The sequence below is a fragment of the Hetaerina americana genome, unplaced genomic scaffold (assembly GCF_022747635.1).
Source record: "Hetaerina americana unplaced genomic scaffold, ioHetAmer1.1.p SCAF_9, whole genome shotgun sequence".
NCBI classification, from domain to species: domain Eukaryota; kingdom Metazoa; phylum Arthropoda; class Insecta; order Odonata; family Calopterygidae; genus Hetaerina; species Hetaerina americana.
Window position 1 is genome coordinate 41167262 of NW_027287538.1, and position 24165 is coordinate 41191426.

Consider the following 24165-nt stretch of genomic DNA (forward strand, 5'->3'; position numbering starts at 1 on the left):
GCATACACAATATTATTATATGCATATATATTATTAATTGAAATTCTTCATTAACCCACCACCAGCTTTTGTCTCCGCATTGAGGCAGATGGGCATAAAAGTTCTCCTCAAGCGAATGGCAAACGCTCAAGGAATTAAAATAATTCAGTTCTGAAGCCATTCCTCCTTCATTAATTTTATTTCTCATTTATAAGATTCATATGATGTGCTCTTATTCCTACTCAGTAAAAATATACAATAACTATGACGCCCTTTGTTATCGAGCTGACAATTTAAAAATTCATGTCAAATTATAGAGAAACGCTTATGTATCTAATAGTGTTAACATTATTGTACCAAAAAATAATGTCTTTCTATTCTGCTTTTTTTAGAAAAAAACACACGGGTACTTGCCTGCTCAGTTAACAAAATTGCAAAGAAACCTGACATAAAAGAGTAGGTAACTACAATGTGAAATTTGCTGACTACGTATTACGTGATTTTTCTCTTATTTATTTTCAAACATGCTAACATAATAATTAATTTGCTCATCTGAAGATACACTTTAAATCTAAATGAGCAGTTTTGAGAATTGAAGCGAGGACAGTGAACTAGATGTGGGAGATAGCATCAACCTACATGAGCAATTTTAATGATTTGCATTGAACTAGTGTACCATTGGAAATTTTTGACAAGCATTTGGCCACATTTTTGTTTAGAAATATTTTTTCTCATAGCTCCTTATAAGACATGACCTAAGAAGTCATGGAATGCTTATGATTATTTGGGGCAATTTTTACTCAAGGGAAATTACCAAAAAATGTACAACAAATAGTATATGATAAAAATTATTATAACTTCTATATTAGAATATCCGGAAAGGACATTTACAAAAAATACCTCAGTTATGGCTCTCAGCAAATTTTAGAGTTTTGGAATTCTGACCAGAGGGTCTGTGTTCGATTTCTTGGCGCACCCAAGCTGTGTGATTTTTTTTGGGTACCAGAACTTCCTGGGAAATATTAAGCGGAACATGGAAAGGAACTAACCCGGCCAATCTTATGTGTGAACTTCAAATTCCATGGGGCTAAGTATTGGGTGAATTCTACCCTTGCCCATTAGCAGTACTGGTGTGGTGATCTCTCTTACCCTATCCTGCAAATCCAACCAGCCTGCCAATGTGGGATGGAGACATAATAATTACTTTGGTGATCTGAAGATACAATTTCAATCCTAAGTTCTTCTTCTGTCACGGCAGACTAAAGTTATGTATCTAATCCAATGTATTTGAAATTATATTATGATTCGGTAACTCCTTTGTTGGGAAGGCATGTGAATGCACAATTATCTTTGTCTATAAAAACAATGTAAAATGGTTTACCTTCTGTTTTAAGTTGTGTTAAATACTTGGATTAAAGAAAATATGCACATATTGAGCATTCATTCAAAACATATATTCATACAATGGTATAATATGCATAGTTGATATAGCAGCATTTTAGCAACACTAAAACGATAACATAATAAATTTCGAATGCATATAATAGATCAGTACAACCATAGTTCTACATATATACAATTCTAAATAGTACAAAAATATAGTTCTTAAATGTTTGGATAAAAGTAGACACCAAAACATGTAATATATTTTGCAGTTTAATTTTTATTGAAGACTTCATTATATGATATAACAGTATATTAATAAGATAATGGGAAATTTTGACATACCTACCTTCACAAAAGAGGCAATTTGAAACTTAGAGTAGGAGGAAACTCCTATGCATTATTGTTGGTCATTTAGCAAATAATTAATAATTGCATTAAATATACATATTTTGTTTGAATTTCAGAACCATAAGTGATATCATGTATCATAGTCACAAAATATAATGAAATTTCTATATTCCAGGGGAAAAAATTCGACTGGCTAAATCTCATGAATACATCAGTGGTCAGCGCTCTATGCTAGCTAATGATCTTGACATAGCCAAAGATGGTACAATTTATTGGTCTGATGCCAGTACCAAGGTCAAAGTGGAAGATGTTATTTTAGAATTTATGTCTGAACCAAGCGGAAGGTAATTATTTTCCAAGTGCTGTGAATTCATTTTATACATTCAGCCTGCTGCATTACTATATGGTGGATTAAATTTTAGGCTGTTACGATATGATCCAAAAACACGGAAATCTGAAGCTTTAGTAAAAAGAATCCAGTGTGCCAGTGGGGTGCAACTGTCTCCTGATGAGGACTTTGTGCTTGTGGCTGAAGGAGGAAAGGATCGAATTCTAAGGTAGGTAATTAATAATCATGCTAAAAAATGTAGACTACCCAAATTCTCATTTTCTCTTGTGTTTAGAAAATGCGAAGAATATGAACCTTGTATGTGCACAATGCAATAAGCATATTGATTATCTGTCATTAAAATGTCTGTGGCTATAAATATGAATGATTTGCCCCTTTCATGCATATTTAGATGTGAATGCACATTTAAATCAATAAAGTAAAATCTCAAATTCAGTCATTAACTCAAAAATGCTTTGCAATAATTCAATAATGGGAACAATTGGCAAATGAAAATAATGTAGCAATTGAAATAAGTGTTTAAATATATGTACTCATGAAAAACTTTTCTACATAAGGTACAACAGAGTTACTTAACCTTTAAATGTCCATTGTACTTTAACTATAAAAACACATTAATTCCCTGGCATTTTTCACATGTTGCATATTATTTGTGTATAATTTAATTCCCTGGTATTTTTCATAGATGTTGCATATTACTTGTCTATGATTTAAAATGTCATTCTTCTTCATACACTATTTCCTCTTAAATCTAATAATTGATTATTTAAGCTTGAATCAGGTCATACATTTCTTAACACTCTTTTAACACCCCATCATCAATTCCCTTTTTCTTCTTAAAATTTAAACATATTTTTTCTTTGTAAATCCCTATAACCTTCACCATTTTGGCTCAATAAGCTCCCTGGAGAGGTAAACTGTTTTGTCTGCAATAGTTTTTGCCCTGCTATATTAATAGTCAACTTAACTTTTCTGTTTCTTGAAAACCTCATATATTGTTTTATTTACAATAATTCCAACCCCATACCTATCTCTGATTTTCCAACGTGCTCAGCCAGGTGGTCAAGGATAAAGATTTTTACTCTTTGAAAATGATCCATTTTAATCACATTAGTGGGTTATACTGTTAAATTTACTGTTATGGCTTCTCCCACTCCTTTGAATTTATGCTCAGCATTGATTGTAACTCCTTGGCTGACTGGCTTACTAGAACTTGGTCATCTGCAAGCCTGTCTGATTTTCTAAATTCCCTGCTGTCTTTCAATTCGGTCTTCAGTTCATCTCTTGTATCTTTTACCATTTCATCCATGTACTGATTGAAAAGCACCCATATAATGCATGCATGTTCAAACCTTTGCTTTGGTGTTTCCCTCCCATTTTAGCATAAAACTTACCTTTCCTCTTCCTAGAAAACTACATAAATTTCATTTTATTTAAATTTTTTCTCATCCCATACCTACCCCACTGACTTTTCAATGCAATCAGCAGAGTTTTCAACCCCTTGGCAGACTGGCAAACTAGAGCTTTACAAACTGTAATCCATGGGTTCCTCATCCTTTTTTCTTTGCTATTTTATAGTTTCTTTTCATATTCCTTTATTGATAATTCTCCATCGTTCTTCAATTGAACCCATCTCCCTGTCAGTACTCATACATTTTTCAGCTGCCTTCCGGTATTACTGAATTTCATCCCAGTCAATGATTCAATATTCCATTTTGTCATACTCCTCCATTTTATCCTTTTGAATCTGAAAATACACTCCATTAGCATTAAATTATGATCCGAATCCTCATCTACTCTAGGGAAACTGTTAATCAGCAAAAGTGTCACTAAATAATCAATAAAAATTTAGTTTAACCAACATCTCTCCAGTCCATGAGCATTTTTCACGAATAGTGTAGTATGTATGTATGCCCATGCCTAATGTGGTGTTTAAACCACGTGCTCATTATGATTTAACCATGTCTCTTGAAAAACTCTGTGGCTATCTTCTCATAGTCATTCTTTGTTCCTAAACCATTGTCCCCTAACTTACCCCCATCACTGTCAAATATTTCCTTCCAGGAACATCCACAATTGTTTCCTCTTATTGATTCTATAACCTATTTTGTCCTCCTTGCCTGCTTTGCTCAGGGTAGCATATATTAATGCATGGTATTATCAAAAATGCCTTGTATAACTTTGAATTGAATCCTGCAATATCATTTTTCTTCTTAATTATCAAGGTACTACCTCAAAGGCCCTAAGACGGGGTCATCTGATATATTTATTGATGGCTTACCTGGCGTTCCTGATAAGATAAGGAAAAGTGGTCGGCCAGATGGTGGCTATTTTGTATGGTGTATCATCTCACATGGATCAGCTGCCAAAGGGAGTGGCGGTGGCATCTTACCATGGCTCAGGAAGCATAGAATTTTAAGGACAATGCTTATGCGAGCACTCTTCATCTTCGAGGGCATGTTTCAAAATGCCCACCGACGATTTGGGGATACATTCAGCCAGAAAGCCATCTACTCGGTGGGTTGACGTGGCCCCTCCCCTCCCTCCTCTCACATTAAGAATCTTTTGTTTGACTCACAGGGAAAATGGTGCTGAAAGTTTGCCCAGAGTATGGCAAAATAAAGCAGTAAGATGGAACTTAAGTAAATATCTGCAGATCACATTCTTTTTAAGACTCATTGTAGTTATTTCAAGGTAACTTTAAAGATTGTTTTTCAATTTTAATCATAAATAATAATAACCTAATGCATACAATTTATATACCTGCAAAAAATCCTCTGAGCATAGGGTAAGCTCTTTGTTGTTGTCAAAGTTGTCTTTGCTGTGAGCTAGACTGCCAAGTGCCGCAGTGTTGCAAGCACCTATCTTGCATGTTTCATCATCATTAATCCAGTGTTTTACTAGCTAGCCAATGGAGTTTCAAGCACTGCAGTGGACCTGATTGAAACCTTAAATAATCAGATCCAGCCAACGGGCATAACCTGTAAAATATGGTTGAATAGAAATCCTCAGAAGAGTTTGAAGGAAAACTAAGATTATTGGTATCAATATTTATTTTTTGATCCTTGCTCTTGACTGATAAAGTAATATCTAATCACTTAAATATATCCATTCCTTGCTTGAATTCAAGTTTAGATGGCCCATTTACCAATGCACACTCTCTCATTCTTTCAGATAGGCAACCTGGCCTCAATGGCCCCCTTTCTCCTCTCGGAGGGGCTTGTTCTGGAAATAGATTCCCATGGGAATATTACTGGGAGCTTCTACAGCGCAGACCAGAGCGTTTACATGGCCAGTGAGATGCATGTACTTCCAGGTGGCAGGGGTGGCATCAAGGGACTTGGCAGTATCTACTTTGCCTCGCCTGTCAACCCTTACCTCTTGCAGGTGCCCATCAGGGAAGGGGCCATGCTGGACATGGCCATGGCCTATTCCAAGGCTAACACACTTCCTGATGTCAGCAACTCCTTAGAGGACAGTGACGAGGATGAATCATCCTCCACTCCATCAGAAGAAGATAACCAGAGGACCCGGACTCACTCGGAAGAACTTCCAGGCTCTCCTACAGAGATGGACCATGTGGAAGGCCACATAGGTTTGAAGGAAGTGATTCCAGTGATGAACACTTCGATGGATACCCCAAAGAATAACATGACAGACAATTCAATGAGTGGCGAGCTTGCATTTCTGGAGAGGAGAGTGGACAAGGAAGACAATGCTACAACAACAGAAAATCTGACACCAGCCTTGGTGGACATGGTTTCCACATTGGTGACCAGCTGGAAGGAGAACCAGCAATCAACCTCAGAACCTTCTCTTCTAGAGTCATTCTTTGCAACAGCCGATTCATTAACAGATGAGGACACAAGCACATTTTCGCCAGAGGAGGACACTAGTGAGGAGGATCCCTTCAAAATTCGCCTGCAAGAGGAAATGAAGAAGAAGAAGAGCTCTGGAGAGGAGGATGATGACAAGGGTAACTTGGTGCTTGACGATGCAGTCCTTCGCTTCCTCCTGGAGAGGAAGAGGAAGTTCAAGGAGCAACAAGGGGTGAAGGCTGACTTTGGGCAGAATGGCACAATCAGGGAGGTGGATGAGGAGAGAGGGAATGGTGAGGGGGATAGCGAAAAGAACTTCATTGCTTTGGATTCAATCATTGATGTGACAACGGTGACGACACCATTTCCTACCACAGAGGAGGAGGATGTGGCTACGTGAATTACAAATAGGGTCTGATGAGGGTTAACTTCCAGTAAAGCCTGTTTCACATTAAAATGACCAATTGACTCTGGCCATTCAGTTTCAATGTGTAGCTGCAAACTATACATATTGTAAATAGTCTTGCTGCGATTATAATCATGGAGGACTGTTGGGAATAATATTTCACAAGCTAAAGACACATCATTGCTACTTTAATTGAAAGAAGCATCATTTAGCATCCTGGGTGGCAGGTTTAATACTTTCTGTGCCTGATATAACTGTTAGGAGAAGGTTAGCGCCTCGTGGCCAATGAGCTCTTTGGTGTTAAATGAATGCAAATGGATGATGAATTATATTGGCAATCACAAGTGTGTGTGTGTTTATACATATATAGTATATTTGGTAGGTAGTTTGTGTCCATTGGAAACCTACCTTAGCCAGTAGATTACCAAAAATGATAACTATATATGTATGTATATATATATATATATATATATATATATATATATATATATATATATATATAAGGAAAAGGGATAGGAACACTTGTAAAGGACAAACACAGGAGAGGTAGATAAGGCGGAATCAAGCAGATCACCAGTGTAAAAATATTTCCTTGATCAGGACTTGAACAATGGAACTTTCGACTTGCAGGGCTAATGCTGAAGCTACGGATCTTTCAATTTGCTAGGCCAATTCACTAGTGTTGGCCCTGCAAGTTGAAAGATCCGTGGTTGAAGTCCCGGTCTAAGAAATATTTTTTTGCTTGTGATCTGCTTGATTCTGCCTTCCCGAACTCTCTTGTCTTTGTCCCTTATAAGTGTTCCTATCCCTTTTCCTTATATCTATTTCCATCTGAATAAATATTTGTCGCCATGTGGCGGGTTTTCATGTTTGAATGTGTGTGTGTGTATATATTTGTAATATATATATATATATATATATATATATATATATATATATATATATATATATATATATATATATATATATATATATATATATGTTTATATAGCCCCTTAATAAATTGGTACCCATAAATATTCTTGGTCTAGCCCCAGAGAGCAATTCATCTCTTGGGCTTTTCTGATCAAACAGTGCCACGAATTCCCCTATATGCATTCTGTTATGAACTCAACCATCAGTTTAATCTCGACATTATAACTATTTACTTTTGCCTTGGCTACCCAATCATTATAACGACATAGAACTGTCAAATGTTTAGTTTTGTTCCACTTGAATTTGTTTTTGTTTTGTGTTTGAACAAGCAGGCTAGCTTTGTGCCTGGTATACATGTCTGAATCAAATTGCTATGGCAAAAAATCCTTAACTAGTATTTATCTGTCCATCAATATTGATATGAGAATTTCTTTCAACTTAGACTGATTTTAAAGCAAACTTTATATGAAAAATGGAATCAGATAATAAGGCAAAGAAATTATGAATGACAGATAGAGTCAATATGGGGAATGGAAAATTGAAATATGTCTCTGGTTTAACATTATGGGAAATTAGTTATTTGAGTATTGGTTCTTGAGCTTTCTGCTCCTTCAGTCCTTAATCATTCACATATCCTATTATCTTCCAAGCGCTCCATTTATGGGTCTTCTATTTTATTGTTTTACTGAAGGGCATGCTCCTAGCCAAGGGCCTAAATAGGATTTTGAGCCGCTAATTGTGGTAAAACCTACTCAACCTCCTCAAGATGTAAATACTTTTGTTCAGTTAAGATTAATATTCAATGCATTATATGGAACTGTCAGTATAATATAGTGGGTCGACTGTTTGGCAACCAAGGAGAAGGCCATGGTTCAAATCTGGCCAACACCTTTAGACACCATTAGCAGTAAAGAAATTGACTCCTCTGCTGAATCAGAATGTGATAATAATATAGGATTTAGTCGTCCTTTTTTCCCTGGTGAAATCTACCCTCACCTGTCCTACCAATCTTATTTTGATTACTGTGGCTGGTAGTTTGGAACAGAAACCATTTAATTAAAGCTATTTATTCATCTTAGTATCTTTATGCCTCGTCAAATAAGATTCCTGGTAAAATTTCTCATATTTTCAGAAGTTTTTCAGAAAAAATTTTCTTATCATCACCATTAAAAATTTCTGGGTCCCTGTATGCCGAATTTCACCTTCACCATTATGCACATGTATTGCTGAAAAATCTGGCTAGCTTCATGAATTATTTCAGTACATATTTGGAGCACCATGGAAGTTTATGTGAACTCATTTCCAATCATAATAAGCATTAACAGATATGCTCAGTTACTAAGGGTTTGTAGTCTTGTATCTTGTGAAAAGAACTATTGGATGGCTTAATTGTAATTTTGAATGCTCAGATTCATACAAATGGATGAATTTAATGTTTATGTGAAACAGACTTTCTTCTATTGGAAAGGAAATCTTCCACCACTGTGGCAACTCTGTTTTGACTGATAAAGGGTGAAATAAGATACGATGAACACCTTTTGAAGAATACCAAATATTATCTTTTGTTTACTGAATTTAAAAGTTTTTGATGACAGTAATTATATGTTTGTTATTTTATTTAACTTTTTAAACATGAACTCTCTAAGGGTTTATTTACATTCATTGTAAATATTTGTCCATAGCTTTAAATATTTCTATTTTAAATAAAAAATTAAACCAAAATTACCTGTTTAGTTCATTCACTTTCTTAATAAATTAAATTTTCTAATGAAGGGTCTGCTGGATCCTGGATGGTAAAAAGGAAGTGACTAGATGGTATGATGGAATATCAAAAACACCTTTTTAATTTTACTTTTCTTATTTATCACATAAATTATTTAAATTAATGGCATTTATTATTTCAAGTCCATATATGGTAGAAGAGAGTGGCCAATTGGTCATGTAAGATAGGTTGAAACCAGTACTATGACTTATAATAAACAGTTAACTTTGCATAGTAAGAATAAGAAAGAAATAGAACTATTTACATGTATCACCATTAATGCACAGAAATTCTGATAATTAACTACATGCACATATGAATGTAGTGGAAAATTGGCTGAGAAAATTGATAAAAGTTACAGAATTTTGAGTAACAGCAAAACTTCTTTACACCTATTAAAAAAGTATAATATGACTCTTTACAACAAGAGTAGTAGTTTTACCAGCTAATATTATTTTCAGCAAGTAAATTACTAACCCTGAGACAAAATAAGCTTAAAATTTGTAGTAAAAATTGTAAAACTGAGGAACTTGGCCTTGGGTGAAATCAACCTTGACTGTAATGACCATGTGATGCCACTTTTCCATTAAATGTTAATTTATTACATGACTAGTTTTTAAGCATTACATAATCTTCAGGTGATATAGACCAAAAGATGATGTAGTACATTGAAACCGCTAGTGTGATAAATCAATATTTAGCAGAAGAGCTTCATCGCATGGTCATTATTATGTTTGAATTCCGCTGTTGTGCCTGAAATTATGCAGGACTTGGATGGATTGAAGAATTGTTCCATATGCATGGAGAGTGATTGAAACATTTATAGAGAGCAAAAGAATAAAGACATAAAGGTATCAGGTGGTAATTTGAGAGGAAAAAGAAATGGGGAAATCCACTATACATCAACATTAATAATAATGTGGATTTGAACAATTTCTGACAATGGAGGGAAATTATTCTTCCTTAGCAGAAAAATATTTTCTATATGCAGGCATGGTTTTTTGTGACCAAGTCCATCTCAAAACGTGTGACAGCATTTCCTAAGTAATACTAATGAGGAAATAAGGTGAATTCTGTCATAATAATGAACATTTAACATGGAATATGGTGCATTTTGCATTGAAATTTCTTGGTCCAGGGGGGAATATAGTGTTTCTCAAGTGGAATTTCACAAATACACATGTAAAAATTAAGTGGATCTCATGACCACAATCATATTTCATTTAAATTTCAACAAAGCTCCAGATGGATTCCTTCACCTTCTTCTTATCGGGATACTTGTCTGTTTGTTGTGCTAGAAAACTTTTTGCTAACTTCAACACAATTAGTTTATCTGTTAAGATCAATTAGTTAGGGAGTTAATGACCAACCTTGAAATAATTAATGCTTTGAAATGCAAACATTTTTATTGGTTCAAATAAATTGGCTAAGTGAACAAGCAAATATACACTGGGAGGTACATGTGGATGCTTGATAAAGTTTTTATCCTCTGTGAACTCTGGATGATATAGCCTAATTGAGTAGCTGTGGGCTGATCTGTTGAGACTTTTGAATGATTTTTGTGGGGAGAATTTGAGTGGGGCTTGCCAAATTATCACGAGCGCTTCATCTACTCTGGAGCATCCTTGCTTCCAATGAATGGATAGATGAACAAAAGATAATATTGGATAAGTCTAGGGTCACCCCTGAACCGATTTCGGTTTCGACCGTCCAGGAAATATATTTCGGACGCGCGAGAGTTAATGAGAGCCAACTTCCCTGATGGAGAAGGGTTGAATTGATTGCCGCCAGGCACACAGATGAGGAAGTTGGACTGGGAGTGTAGGGAAGACTGGAGGATTTCCTGAAGGGGTTGGGGTAACTGGGGGGAGGGGCAGACGTGTGAGTGAGATAAGGTTACCGGCGTGGGAAAGGGGCGTGGTGTTTAAATCAAGGCGAACGGGGTTGCCATACGAAAGATGGTTCCGTCGGCTCCCACAGATTCCGCTTGCCGGCTGTTTTAGGGCGGCGTTCCTCTTCATGGAATTTTATTCCCCATATTACTTTTTATTTTTACCATTTAAAGTCTGATTTTTGATAAGAAGGGGGTCAGACTGAGGGAATCCGCAGGCAGATGCGAGATTACTGGGTAGATGATAGAGAGTATGGGTGGGAAAAAGAAGGGGACAGGGATATTGCCCATTAGTAGGTCCTCGGTCTATTGCAGGGATATCCTGAGCAGAGACACAAAATTATACGGATAAGCGTGGATTCTGGTATCCGTTTGGCAACCGCCCACCCGGGTGACTCTTTTACTCCCGGGTCAGTAGAAATAAAACAATTGCACTATCTCATATGATCAGCGAGGCTCAAACTAATGCCACTGGCTCACTTTCAAGAATATCCCTTTTCGATTTTAAAGATAAAATCGTATCTTTTGTCTCATCTGAAGCAAGCAAAATAACTAAGCTTACTTACGAGAAGCAAAATTATATTTTCCCTCTCGCAGAAATACGCGGGTATCTTACTTACGAGAAGCAAAATTATATTTTCCCTCTCGTAGAAATACTCGGGTAGTACTAGCCTCGCAATAGTCTCTTCTACATATTGTTCTCCGTTAAAAACTCGGCTATTTCAAGAACATTTATGAGCAAAATCAACACATTTGGTCTGCTCTCACTGGAAGCGACGAATATTAGATAAAGTTGAATTGGTACTTTATTTCAATTAAAGGAATTTTATTCATACTGCCTGGCCTCAAAATCTAAATAGTATCGTATTCAGACACACCCTAACGCTATTTTAACGGTTTTAATATGGATTGATGGGAAAGAAATTAGATGTCGACAGGATGGCTGTGAAATGGTGAAAATTGGAACTACCAATTGGTACTATTGCTATATTGAAGGTTATTCTAAATACTTGAAAAGAGACAAAGGCTCTCAGTACGTGGTTAAGGCCGGGCGTTAGTTCGGGTTTGGTATTCTTCTAGGAGTAAAGGAGGATATTGAACATAAGGGAGAAGGATGGGTGTAAAGTGTCGTTAACAATGAGCTATACTTGTATGGAGTGATAACGATTTCCATATTTTTCCTAAGATTTCCGTTTTTAACCTTCTCTTCCATGGTCACAAAGTTTCATAATCAATATAAACCAACCAACCCAAAGGTTTTCAGCCCGATAAAACTCCATGAACAAGCAGTCTGATTTAAACTATTAAATAAAGCAGGTACGGCCATTGTCAAACGGTGGTGGGTATATTATATTAACTCATTCTGATTTTTCCTAATTTCCCATCAAAATATGAAAAAATGTGTTATGGTTAAAGAAGAGTTGACATTATTGTGTTGGAATTGGGTTGCTTGTGTTAAAATGTTTCGCTGAATGGAAAGTAACAAGTCAAATTTACCAAATGTGATTATTCTTATGCGAACGCAATATAAATAATACTGCTTTTTTACCCTCGTTTTTTCATATTATCCCCAATATAATCCTATAATTATCAATGAAGTTTGGATATTTTATGAATTCAAGATAGTGTTATTGCTGTAATATAACGAGCTAAGGTAGATGTTTGATGGACTATGATTTTAAACACTATTATACTTCTAAGCCCTAGCTAACATGACACCATATATCCTCAAATCCCAAACTACATAAAAAATACGAGTGCTCATTTTTTAGTTCTGCATACTTTCCTTCTCCCTTAATTCCATCCAATATGCTCATTCTTTCCCTCTTTCTACTTATGTTTCCCAGAATTCTCCCCATGTGCTCCCCATTTCAGCATTACATTTCCTCTCGTATCCATTTGTACTACCTCCGTATTTCTCCCTACAGCCGTATCTCAGACATTGCCATGGCCAGGACTTCATCGCTTATCCAGTAGGCAACCTGTGATGATGATCATTCTCCAAGCCATGGAGTTAACATATCTGGAAAAGTCCACTGTGAAATTAGTTAGAGATTAAGTCGTTAAGGTTGTGGAGGATACTTTATTGCCATTTCATTAGGAAGGGAGAGCGAAGCAAATACGCAAATGTGGATATCACTCTCAAAATTTTGATCGTGGGTAACGTATGGATAAACAGACTAATAGAGTCATAAAGAGACAAGCAATGTTGCTAAAAACGTTATGCCTGTATACTCACCTTCTATTCTCTCACCAGAATCAAATTCACCTCCGCACCAATAGCATCAAAAAACAGCAAATACTAATATCATTTGCTACACCCTGCTTTAATTAAGAAAAAAACTTCTTTCTTCATTTTACTGTCCTCTTTTTGGCCAACTATTTCCATCCCACGCCCACTGATATAAGGTAAAATGATAAAATAGCGCCACACCTCACCCGCGATTCTGTTACTTTGTCACGAAATGTGACTATGGAGCATTTGAAAACGTTCGTCAATGCATAACTCTCACCCAAAATACTTCTCGTTCTATTTTTTGCTCTAAAGCGAGATTATCCCTGCATTAGTGAAGCAAATAGAGAAGGCTGAATACGGATTTATTATTTAATGGCGTTATGTTCGTATCGTGTGTGTGTATATAGCATATCTTTATCGCTCCATGAAGAAAAAATTCCAGAATTGAGTATAACACGGTTATGTTAAATCAAACCGTCTCGTGGAAAAGGATTCAATACTATTTTATGAATTGATTTTTTATTTTTAGCATTAATATTACTGACCAAGCATCACTCATTTTGGGAGTGAAGGTCGAATCAGTTCAGCCCTGTATATTATTAAATCATAATACATTTACTATTTTAGTGAATGATACTAATACTCTTAACATCTTGGTGCCTAAAAGAACTATACGAAGCAATAAATTGATTGATTACAAAATAAAATGCTTCGTATTGCGATTTACAGAGAATTTTTAATCGTCAAAAATATAATTTTTTCTAAATAACTCCTAATATTGTTCATTTTAGCGATTTCTTTGTATTATTTATCAGTCAACGGTATTTTCATTCTCATCCTGGTTCTTTCTTACCCATTAAATATTTTACTGAGTAATTCTACAGTAAAAATCCTAAAAAATCTCCATTTCTTTCATTATTGTGCTCTTGATTATTATCCATTTAAATTCTTCCGATTTAATATTCTTCCTTTCCTACCTAAACCCTATACTTTCTATCCGTTAATCCTATAACAAAAAAATGAATATCTATCGGAAAGGCGATATTACGAATAACTTAAACATAATTAAGTCAAAATAAAGATAACGAAAGACGATAACGAGGAGGGAGAATATTTCTTAGATACCATTGATATTTTTAATATAGTCTGATGTGTATTCACGCCCTGCCACACACCCTAGCGGTAGCTTGCAGAGTACTGAAAAATAAATGAATAAAACAATATGATCGTTACGGTTTTCAATTTTCTTAGGCAAATTAACTCTATTATGAATGTATCGAAATAGTCATAGAAAAAAGTGGTTTCAAATGCTAAGAAATCCCAAGATTTTCTTAGGACAGGAAAAAGATGAAAAGTTATGGTTGAAATTAAAATACGCGAGCACTCTTTATAAATGCAAGGCAGAGATGGCTAAATCGTACGGTGCACAAGGTTTATATAGTTGCTTCAAGAGTGACAAGTGTTTTCAATACTTAAATGGCGTCATGGTGTAACAAAAACCACGTATAACCATCCATTTGGTCGGATAAAACCCATCGAAATTTATTGTTAATCGGGTGAGGCATTTGATGATGGTGCTATGGATGTGAAGAAAGTGCGCTCGTCAGTGCGACGGTTCAAAGAGAGGTGAACGCCCTGTTGACTGACTGACCCAGTAAGCCTCGGCCAAAGACCGTCGGTAATTTTCCAGTGTGCGAAAGAGACCCCTACAAAAGACTTCTCGGAGGTCCTAAAACCATGCTGTAGATGTTGTGAAAATGTTCCTACCTGTAGGGAGATTATTTTGAGAAGTTACCTTAATTACAGCTCTATGGAAGAAGCATTTTGTCAGAAAAATAGAAGACATTGAACGCATATCGTAATCATCCGTATGCCTACGTAAATTATTTGATAAAAAAGTATTGATAAACTTCTTCATTTAGAGGTTTCACGTATTAGTAATAACTGGTTCACTCCTGAAATAATGATTAGATGCACCAAAAAGATACCTGGATTCCTATATCCAACGTTCTTACATATTCCACGAGTCTATACAAGCGTAAAAGTCTTCAACACCTGGCTGTTATTCGATGATAAATGTGAAACGAAGGAGGAAGAAAGAGTTATTAGGACTACTCTAGCGGCTGCGGCGCCACTTTCCAACTTCCCTCTTGTCCTTCATCAACGTGGGCATAAGTGATATGAACTGCGGTATGTAGTACGAAGTTGAACGCCCTTCGCGTAAAATACATTTAACTCTTTGTCACAGTCTATAAAAAATTTTCACCGCTGCCGCCAACGACTGGTGTGGGGTGGTGAGGGAAAAATATCGTTGTCAAAAACTACGAGCGCCTCGGGTAACAATCCGTGTGCCCGTAAAGTCCAGCGTGAGACACAATTGAATCAAGGTAATTCGGTTGAGGTGAAGGTGTATCCGTTAAAATATTCATCTACATAAGATAAGGGGCGGTCCAGAAAATACTGCCCATTTTAGCACGGTTGCGACGCTAATGAAATCGGACAAAGTCGGTCAAAGGGGAAAAGAGGAGTTTAAAGGCTGGAACAATATGCATTTATAAAATTTATTTGCATTAACTTATTGTAATCAGACAACTCAATTTGAATTTATTATGACATATAGAAGAGAACATCTACCTTAGGATATGTTTCGATCACCTATGGCTTACTAGTATGCTGAACCTGGTGACATCCAAGCACTAATTAAAGTGAATAAAGTTATGAATACATTTCCTTTAAAAATAGTTTTTGGGAATTATAACACAAGAGTTATTATCAAACTTAACCGTTTTTTGCAGGAGAAGCGGGAAGTTGACTACTCTCATTTCAAGCGGAAGCCTACGAAATCGGAAAGAAGTCAGACTAGGGCGGCAGAGTAGCCGAAGAGAGAACCGAAAATTCTGGCGTTCTTCCTGCTCAATCCCTAATTCCTCACCAGATGCCTCAGGGTTGTGCAGCAAATGGAGTCAAAAGATACTTCTGGAAAGAGAATGGAATGAGATGGAACGGTTAACTTTTATATGCTTACGCAATTGAAATTTAGATCGAGGAAAATTGAATAAACATCGCAGCAGTGAGATAGATCCCTGTGTGCCTGAGTTCATTTCAGTACAATGCATAATAAAGTTAAAAGAAACGTAAAAAAATACTGGGGTTCATTATTAAAAATACGGTGAACTTGTCCTTACCATGTGGAAATTCCAAACATTCGGTAATAATAACTATGTATCCATTTTCTCAAAGCGTCTTTATCCCACTACTTGCCTTCAACACAATAATATCATCAGGTACCGCTGTAAAACTTTTTCGTCGGTCATTATGCAGGGTGAGGACATACGGAGGGGTGATTTGGAAGGGGGTTACATCCTCACTAGATTAAAGGAAGGGAGAGAGAGAAAAGTCGGTTTTGTGGACAGGAGGGGAATACTGAAGGAGGGATTTCGAGGAATAAGTAGATGGGTTAAAGGACATACCGGACACGTGAATTAGCGATGGAGCGGGAAGGAGAGGATAAGTGGAGGGGGGAGAGGGGGTGAATTTAGTTGGATGTTTTGTGCATTGGTTCAAGGTTGAGTCAATCCGGTAGTGTGATGCAAATGTCAATCCGCGGCAGGCAATTGTTTGTAGTTCGATAGGAAGTTCGAGTCCCATGTGCAAGAAACCAGTTATCGGTCTGGGCAAGTCTTATTTTTAGAAGGTGTTGTGACCGTTAGAAGGGGCTGTGATACAATTGTCCATAAACTATCGGGACACCAACCGCCAAATTCTTCCTGAGTTACTATGGCTACCTCACCTAGTTTCCTTCGCCAGCGGCCCTGTGCCTTGGCTCGCTACAGTCAAGCGTATCGAGGGACCAAGTATTTCCATGAAAGTTGAATCATTTAGAATTTCATTGCTTGTTTCACGGAGACCGCGCAAATTATGGAGGTCTATTGCGTTAGGCTTCACGAAAAATTATTTTCCACCAAAATCTACCCCTAAACATTAGTTTCAAACTTGAATGCCTTAAAGATACGAGCAATTGTTGGTAACTGATTATTTATTTATTAAATGTTGTTTGTTATTTGTTTATTAAATGTTTAAATAAATTAAATTACTCACTGGTGTAAATTACCTCATCGATCAAAAAGGGTAAAATGTGTAAAAAGTGTGCTGGATACAGAGTAATAAAATATCATAACGATGCCTCATTGCTCCAGAATCTGTTATTGGAGAACGATTTTGGGCCCGCGAGTATAAAACCCCGAATAAAATTACATTTAAGAAACGTTTACTACCGTATTTGATCACAAAAAAAAAATATTTTCGACCAATACCTCTCGCTTAATATCATAATACTGTAGTTAGGCTTCACAAAAATATTTTCTTCCAAGATCTCATTCAAATACTACGTAAATATTAGATTTACAGTCGACCACTTCACAGCTCATTATAATGTGTCTCATTGCTTCAAAATCTCCTTTAGGAGAACAATATTGGGTGTACTTGTCAGAATTCCAGTTTGAATATCGCAGAAATGAAGATGTCGTGAAATAAAGTGATGAAAGTCCTTGAGAGAGTTAGTGGAGTGAGACTTTTATGGGAGCATTACAAGAAAGAGAATTGATGGGATGCAATCTGGGTCAGAAGTCCTGATGCCCTAATTGGAGACAATGGAAAGAATAGGAAGGTGATAAGTACTAGGGAGGAAGGTCAAGGATGAATTTAGAGAAGTGGTTGAGGAAGAAGTCAGCACGGAAAACTTGGTGGAAATGAAGAGATCGGCAGGTGATAAGAGAGCTGCTCAAATAAATCGAAGTGCTAATAAGTAAAACAATCGTTTGGTGGTTCATCATGTGTAAATTAATAATACGGAAAAACTTCCAAAATAAAGAAACTAGCGTAAATCTTCGTAGGAAATTAAAATTAATATACTTCACATTAGTTGGTTCAAATCTTGAATTATAGATGTAGATGTTGTCTCTACCCAATCGAATTGTAATTTTATCCATCTTGACTGATAGAGCCATTCACGATACTTCAAGTAAACAATATGGATCAGAGCTAAAAGGAACGTAGGGTAAATCAATAGAAGGGAGATGTAAAGGATAAAGGAGGGAATTTCAAATGAAATTGATGTAATACTAGTCATACGATCCATTCTAAAAAGAAAGACTCGTAATTTTCCACAGATTTTACACACAGAAAATCTGTGGAAAAGTACGAGTCTTTCTTTTTAGTAGGGATATTAAATACTTCCACGAAGTGAAGCCTGAAAAAATAGAATATACTAGTCATACGAGTCAAAAATTCCGAATGTTGATCAAATTGGTCGATACCAATTAAATGTGGGTGTCGACCAATTTGATTGAAGACGAGTCTCGCTCGAATTCAGGCAGTGCAGAACACTGCACTGCGGTGCATATTTGGACGAGACCGTTACGACCTCGTGTCACACAGCGTGCACAGCGACGGGAACTTGGAGATGCTCGACGAACTTCTCCCGAGGACAATGCACGATTTCTTAGGAAAAGCAGCAGAGTCCGACTTCGCTGCTGTACGAAGAATCTCAGAGGTACAAGTCCGGCCTAGGGGTCGTCACAAGCGACCAATTGCCAGTCTTGACCTCCCATCAGCACTTCCGCAAATGAAGAAGCCGAGGAGATGCTGAGATCACCGACCCACAGAGCCGCCATGAGAGGACGAGGACGACACCAATGCGTCTTAGAAGACGAAAACCGCCTGGGAAGACGACAGGGACGCCTTAGTACAGGAGAGAACGTTGCAATGAAGAGAGATATGTGGGTAAAAAGGTCGAGGTATATCTTGGATCAACTGGATTTGACAAATTAAATTCAAGGCGGTAAAAAATCAAAAATGTAGTTCAAAACAGAAAATCCATCATAAAATATTTTCTACTATTCCGCCGCTGAAAGCTAAATTAACTCACTATCATTAAATTACGGATATTGCGTTGATTAAACATACTTTTATTCTTCACATTTTAATCGGAGTTTGTAAAAAAATGAGATCGACTGTTATATTCCGTTTACCAACACCTTTTGAAATTACCTCCCATTTTTTTCTTAGAGAGACAGATATCCGTAGCTGAAGCCGTCGAACCGCCTAGGAATGAACCTAAAATATTGGTTTCATAAGATATAAACCATATTTTTATTTTGAAGACAATATCATCAAGCACAGTCTTATGTGAGGAAACTAATCACATATATTTATTTTAATTTTTGTAATAACTCACTGAAGAGGCTCTGAGTCACCAAATACAATTAATGGGAGGTATATTTGTACGTGTATATATGTGCATATCTTTGTGTACATGAATGTGCACTTCCCAATTTTACATATAGTCCATACCTTCTCTCTTTACCATTTATCTATATTTATATTTATTTATATGCATGGGAGTATCTACCTACCCGGTTGCGTCCTAGGATACCTATTCAAAAAGATGTATTTCAACGACCGTGTTTGATAGCCAGTTTTGAGAGAGAGCCTTCAGAAAGAAAATAAAACAAAACATTCAGTTTTCTTCCCGTCGCCAAAAAAAATTGCTCACTCTTTTCCCAGAAGGTCACGTATGGAAATGGAGAAGTGATCAAGAAAAAGCCTTCGAAACTGAGAGGGTAAGGGACGGATGCGCCGGGAAGTAGGGAAAGAAATGGAGAAAAATCCCTCATTTACGAGCGAGAGGGGAACGAACGGCCATAATTTTTATTGCATGGGAGTATTCCTTTTATTATGTAGCTCTTTGGGTTGCAAAGAGCTGGAGATTCTTCGCATTAGGGAGGGAGTAGGGGGCTAAAGTCTCTGCGGTGGCGGCGTCTACGCCCGCATGAAGCGTGAATTTTAGACCACGGGACTGGGCAAACGTTTTCTTTTTGCTTAGGGCGAGGGAAGAGACCTAGGCCATTCCGTTGGCAGTCCATAGTGTCACGTATGCACGCGGGCATTTGGCGGGGCTATACGTGAGATTAGGGAGAAAAAGGCACTAAAGTGCTCGGGTATGATCTGCAGCCGTGAGTCTCCCTTGCACCGCGCCGTCGAGGATGTCATTTAGGCATAGCGGTGCACTACCTTGCAAAATTCTTGAGCATATGATGGTGAGTAACATTTCGCATTTACCGGATGGTCTAGTTTTCTCGCAAACAACCAACGCGGTCTCCGAAAGAGTTACTCTCCTGAGATGTGAGTGGGTTTATTTATACACGACATCATCCAATTGGGGGAAAAAATAAGGAATAGAGGCGGCATTCTTAGGTGATGAGAAATATTTTGGTATAATGTTGAATACATAGAATGAAAGACAAAACTGTAATCACGTGGAATGGAAGAAAAAGTGGTAATCAGTTTCATCAATTATTTCGTTTATCAATCAATACTAATCAATTCAATTATCAAGCAATACTAATATAAGACAGTTGTTCTAACTTGACAACAGTTTATCTATAGCGTTCAGAATGAGAGAGTGACCTGTTACCTCCTTTTCCTAATTGGCTATAGTTTCCTTCATTTTAAAATTGACGTAATTTATATGTTTTAGTTCGAGATAACAAATAATAAATTAGCCGCAAGAATTTTCTAAATGGCCTCAATAATATTTTTTATCATATGGTGCCACATGCAGTCTTCAGCTAAATCTGAAATAAGTGAGTATTAAAGCATCTCTAATTAAAAATGCCACCTCATCTTTATTCATAATATCAGCGCTGTAGGTATTGACGTATAACGGACAAAGAGAAATCATTTAATGTCACGTTCATAGGGCTCCCAACGGGAGAAAAAACTTTGAAATATTTACCGAGCTTCATTAAATGGACTTCATTAATAGAAGAGAGGAGGAAATGTTTGGTGTGCGCGAATTTGGTGCCGCGAGTGCCCTCTGACGAACAAAAGAAAACTCGCACGCGGATCAGCCAAGAGCTTCTTCAAAATGTGAGTAAGGATCCAAATTTTTTAGGCAATGCCCCACCAGACTTATTCGTCTTCCCCCGCCCCTAACCCGTGCTGAAAGGACGTCACCACGACTCGGTGGAAGCGTTACGTACAACAGGCCGTGACGAGGGAGTTTAGCAGCATTCCGGGCGCCTCCTTCCAGAAGGCCTACGAGGTGTAGAAAACCCGCTGGCGTGTGGACGCACAAGGGTGCTGCCTCGAAGAGTTTTAAGTGAATGAATCAATTATGTCAATATGTTTTTTTAATCAACCCATTCCCACTACTTTTGGAACAGATCTTGTATCAATATGGATGGTGAATCGTCAAGTGGTTATATTTGCATTTGCCTGTAAACCACCGTTCATCCGCCACTTCTTGACCTTTTCCTCTTTATAAGATTTCATACTCAGCCTTTTTTTACATATATAAACTCACTTCCCTCTTCTTTCAAAACTTTCCAATTACGAGCACATTCCCATTTCGCATTGCGTTGTTTCATGGGTAGACTTGGACTCCTTCCAAAGGAGAAATAATTTACAAATGAAATAATAAATCATAACACACTTTCTCTTTTAATTCACGTTTAAATAAAGGAAGAAAAATTCGGATATGGATTGTAAAATGATTGTATAATTGGTTCTGGGATATATACTCGACTTAATTGCGAGGAAAAAGAATTCCTATCGGCACAACACGCTCTGATAGCCTAACAAATGATACAATAGCCTAGTTGCCGTCATATGTATCATGATACTTTTAGCTCGCTCACATAGTAAGTTAATTCTAAAGACCATTAAGTTGAAAGAGAAATTTCCCGAATAACAGATGAGTATTTTAACATAAGGGAATTGTTTCCAGCAATTAATATTTGCGCATTCAAACAATCAATCTACCTAATCACCATCTGCAACTGCAACCTTTAATCGCCACTTTTAGGGAAAGGTCATAAAGCCTTAAGGCTGATTTACACCATTCATTATTAAAATTATTATTGAATTCAGAATACTTGAAATTGTACCGTTAAAAAGGGGAAGTCGCCTTCCAATAGTTGAATGCAATTTACAGTACGGAAAAGAGCCTTCGTTATTGTCCTCGTTACTGAAAGCTCCTCTCGTATGCGAGAGAAGCTTTTAGTGAGAGGTATATCTAACTTAGATGTAGTAGTGAATGTATCTGTACTCATCATTATCTAAATAATTCGAGCTATTTTACAAATATATTGTGACTAAAATTAAGAAAAACTTAATTTTTGTTGTTTTGCATACCTGACGTTGAAATACCCCCTGCCACATACCCTAATGGTGGCTTAAGATTTAGAAGATAGAAAATACGATACTTCTTTTCAATCCATACTCGAGTCCATCTATCAATTCTAGATGGATAGGGATGTTTCAAGATACTATCGATTGTGGCGCTGAAATATGAAAACTTAATTTGTATACGAAGTCAATTTACGTGATATACCGGTATAAATGTTCTCTTGGGCGAAGAAACTACACGAAGATCGAAGTACCTTTAATTCCTTGCCCAGATCTCAATTTTTTGTTTTCGGAATTATGTATTGTAAACGTTTGAAAACTTTCATTTTCGCTAATACCACTGATTTTTTTTGTCAGAGCTATGGATGAAATCTGGCACGACGGCTACTAAATGCTTGTTGGATTGAAGCGTGAACCATGGTGCCGACCGAAAAAACAAAACAAATGAGTGTGCGTTTGAACAAAAATGGAAAGTCTGAGCTAGAGCTGGAGTACATGGAAGCGTTCATCTGTGATATAGCATCAAGTTCTTATTCAGTACTGAAGACCCTGGTTTCAGCTTTGATATCAGGAAATGAAGTAAGCATGAAGCAAAATGTCCTTTAAAGCACTTACAGATTTCATTGGATTCTGTCACCGATATCGTTTGTTGCAATGCCAATTGAAATTACCTCACATCAACATCAATCCAAAGCTGACAAACAGGGCGTGATAAGCGTAACGCATTGATGAAACTGTTTGGTATCGTGACTAAATCTAGGATATACTCTCGGTCTCAGCTGGAACGATAAACACGAGCCATCTTTTCACGGCAGCAATGAAAATTAGTCAACACATAATTACCCAGCTAATCCTTCTGACTTCGACGACTTAAAGACTGCCTAATCTCTCTGCTCTTTAATTAGGCAGTGCTCGATTGGACACAGACGCAGGAATGCACGGAAGTTGACGGCGGAAATTAATATTTGCCTTACGAGTTAATTATTTCGTAAACTAAATGGGACCAAGCATGAAGCATACTAAAATAGCTGTCTACTAATGAGAAATTCACCCTCTAATTGTCGATCTAGTTAAATAAATACAATTTTTTATAGATGATAATTATATTGAATGGTACATATAATGCATTAAATATATCTTGCATTAATTACGCAACAGCATTAACTCTTATAATGAGATTTAAAAAATAATTGGCGTTGCAGACTTTCGTATGCGGGTTAATTACATATTTATTTCTACTTGAAAAACTTCGTTATTAACATCAAGAAATGTCGAAATCACGCAATATTATTTTTTAGAGAAATTTACTCTGTTCGTTTAAGTTCTATTGGAATGCCTTTGATCGCTAAACGTTTTTGTTCGGAAAAACTCACACTAGTCATCTAATTAGAACATAAACTGTGTATTGTGTGAATTATTTTAATGCTTTAAAATGCCCAGCGGAGTTGTATACAAATTTGATTGCTTCCACAGAATTACAAGTCAAAATTTCGTTATTAACATACTAACGTGTTAATTAAACCAACCGTATGCAAAAGTGGACACATGGGGGCATGCAATTGTACACCTTTAAACGTGAAGGCAGATTATTATTTGGTCTTCCACCGGCTAAGGCAGATTTTGGATGGGCACATCATGTACACAATATATTTATTCGCCTCTCCCAACTAAAACTCATCTAAGTCCACATTTAATTCCGCATTCTTCTTTCCCTCTTCATTCTATTCAACATATCTATCCTATTCCTTTTCCTTTCTCGTCTGCCCAACGTTCTCCCCTCCATCTCCTTCAACATCCCATGCTCAATCCAAACGCTCTGAATCCATCTTTTCTGGCTCATCCTGATTTCTTCCAACAATCCTCCCTCCTTTTCCCCCTTCCCTACC

At 36.9% G+C, this 24165-nt stretch overlaps 1 protein-coding gene across 1 annotated transcript in view; it reads left to right on the top strand.

Annotated features, from left to right (window-relative positions):
• Positions 1-6681, top strand: part of LOC139698824 (adipocyte plasma membrane-associated protein Hemomucin-like) — a 77180-nt gene extending 70499 nt beyond the window's left edge. The window contains exons 5-8 of the mRNA XM_071597756.1: positions 1889-2057; positions 2136-2270; positions 4288-4579; positions 5237-6681. Coding sequence (XP_071453857.1) covers positions 1889-2057; positions 2136-2270; positions 4288-4579; positions 5237-6280 — 1640 coding nt within the window. The 3' untranslated portion in view covers positions 6281-6681. The remainder of the gene's footprint in view (positions 1-1888; positions 2058-2135; positions 2271-4287; positions 4580-5236) is intronic.
• Positions 6682-24165: the final 17484 nt, after the last annotated feature.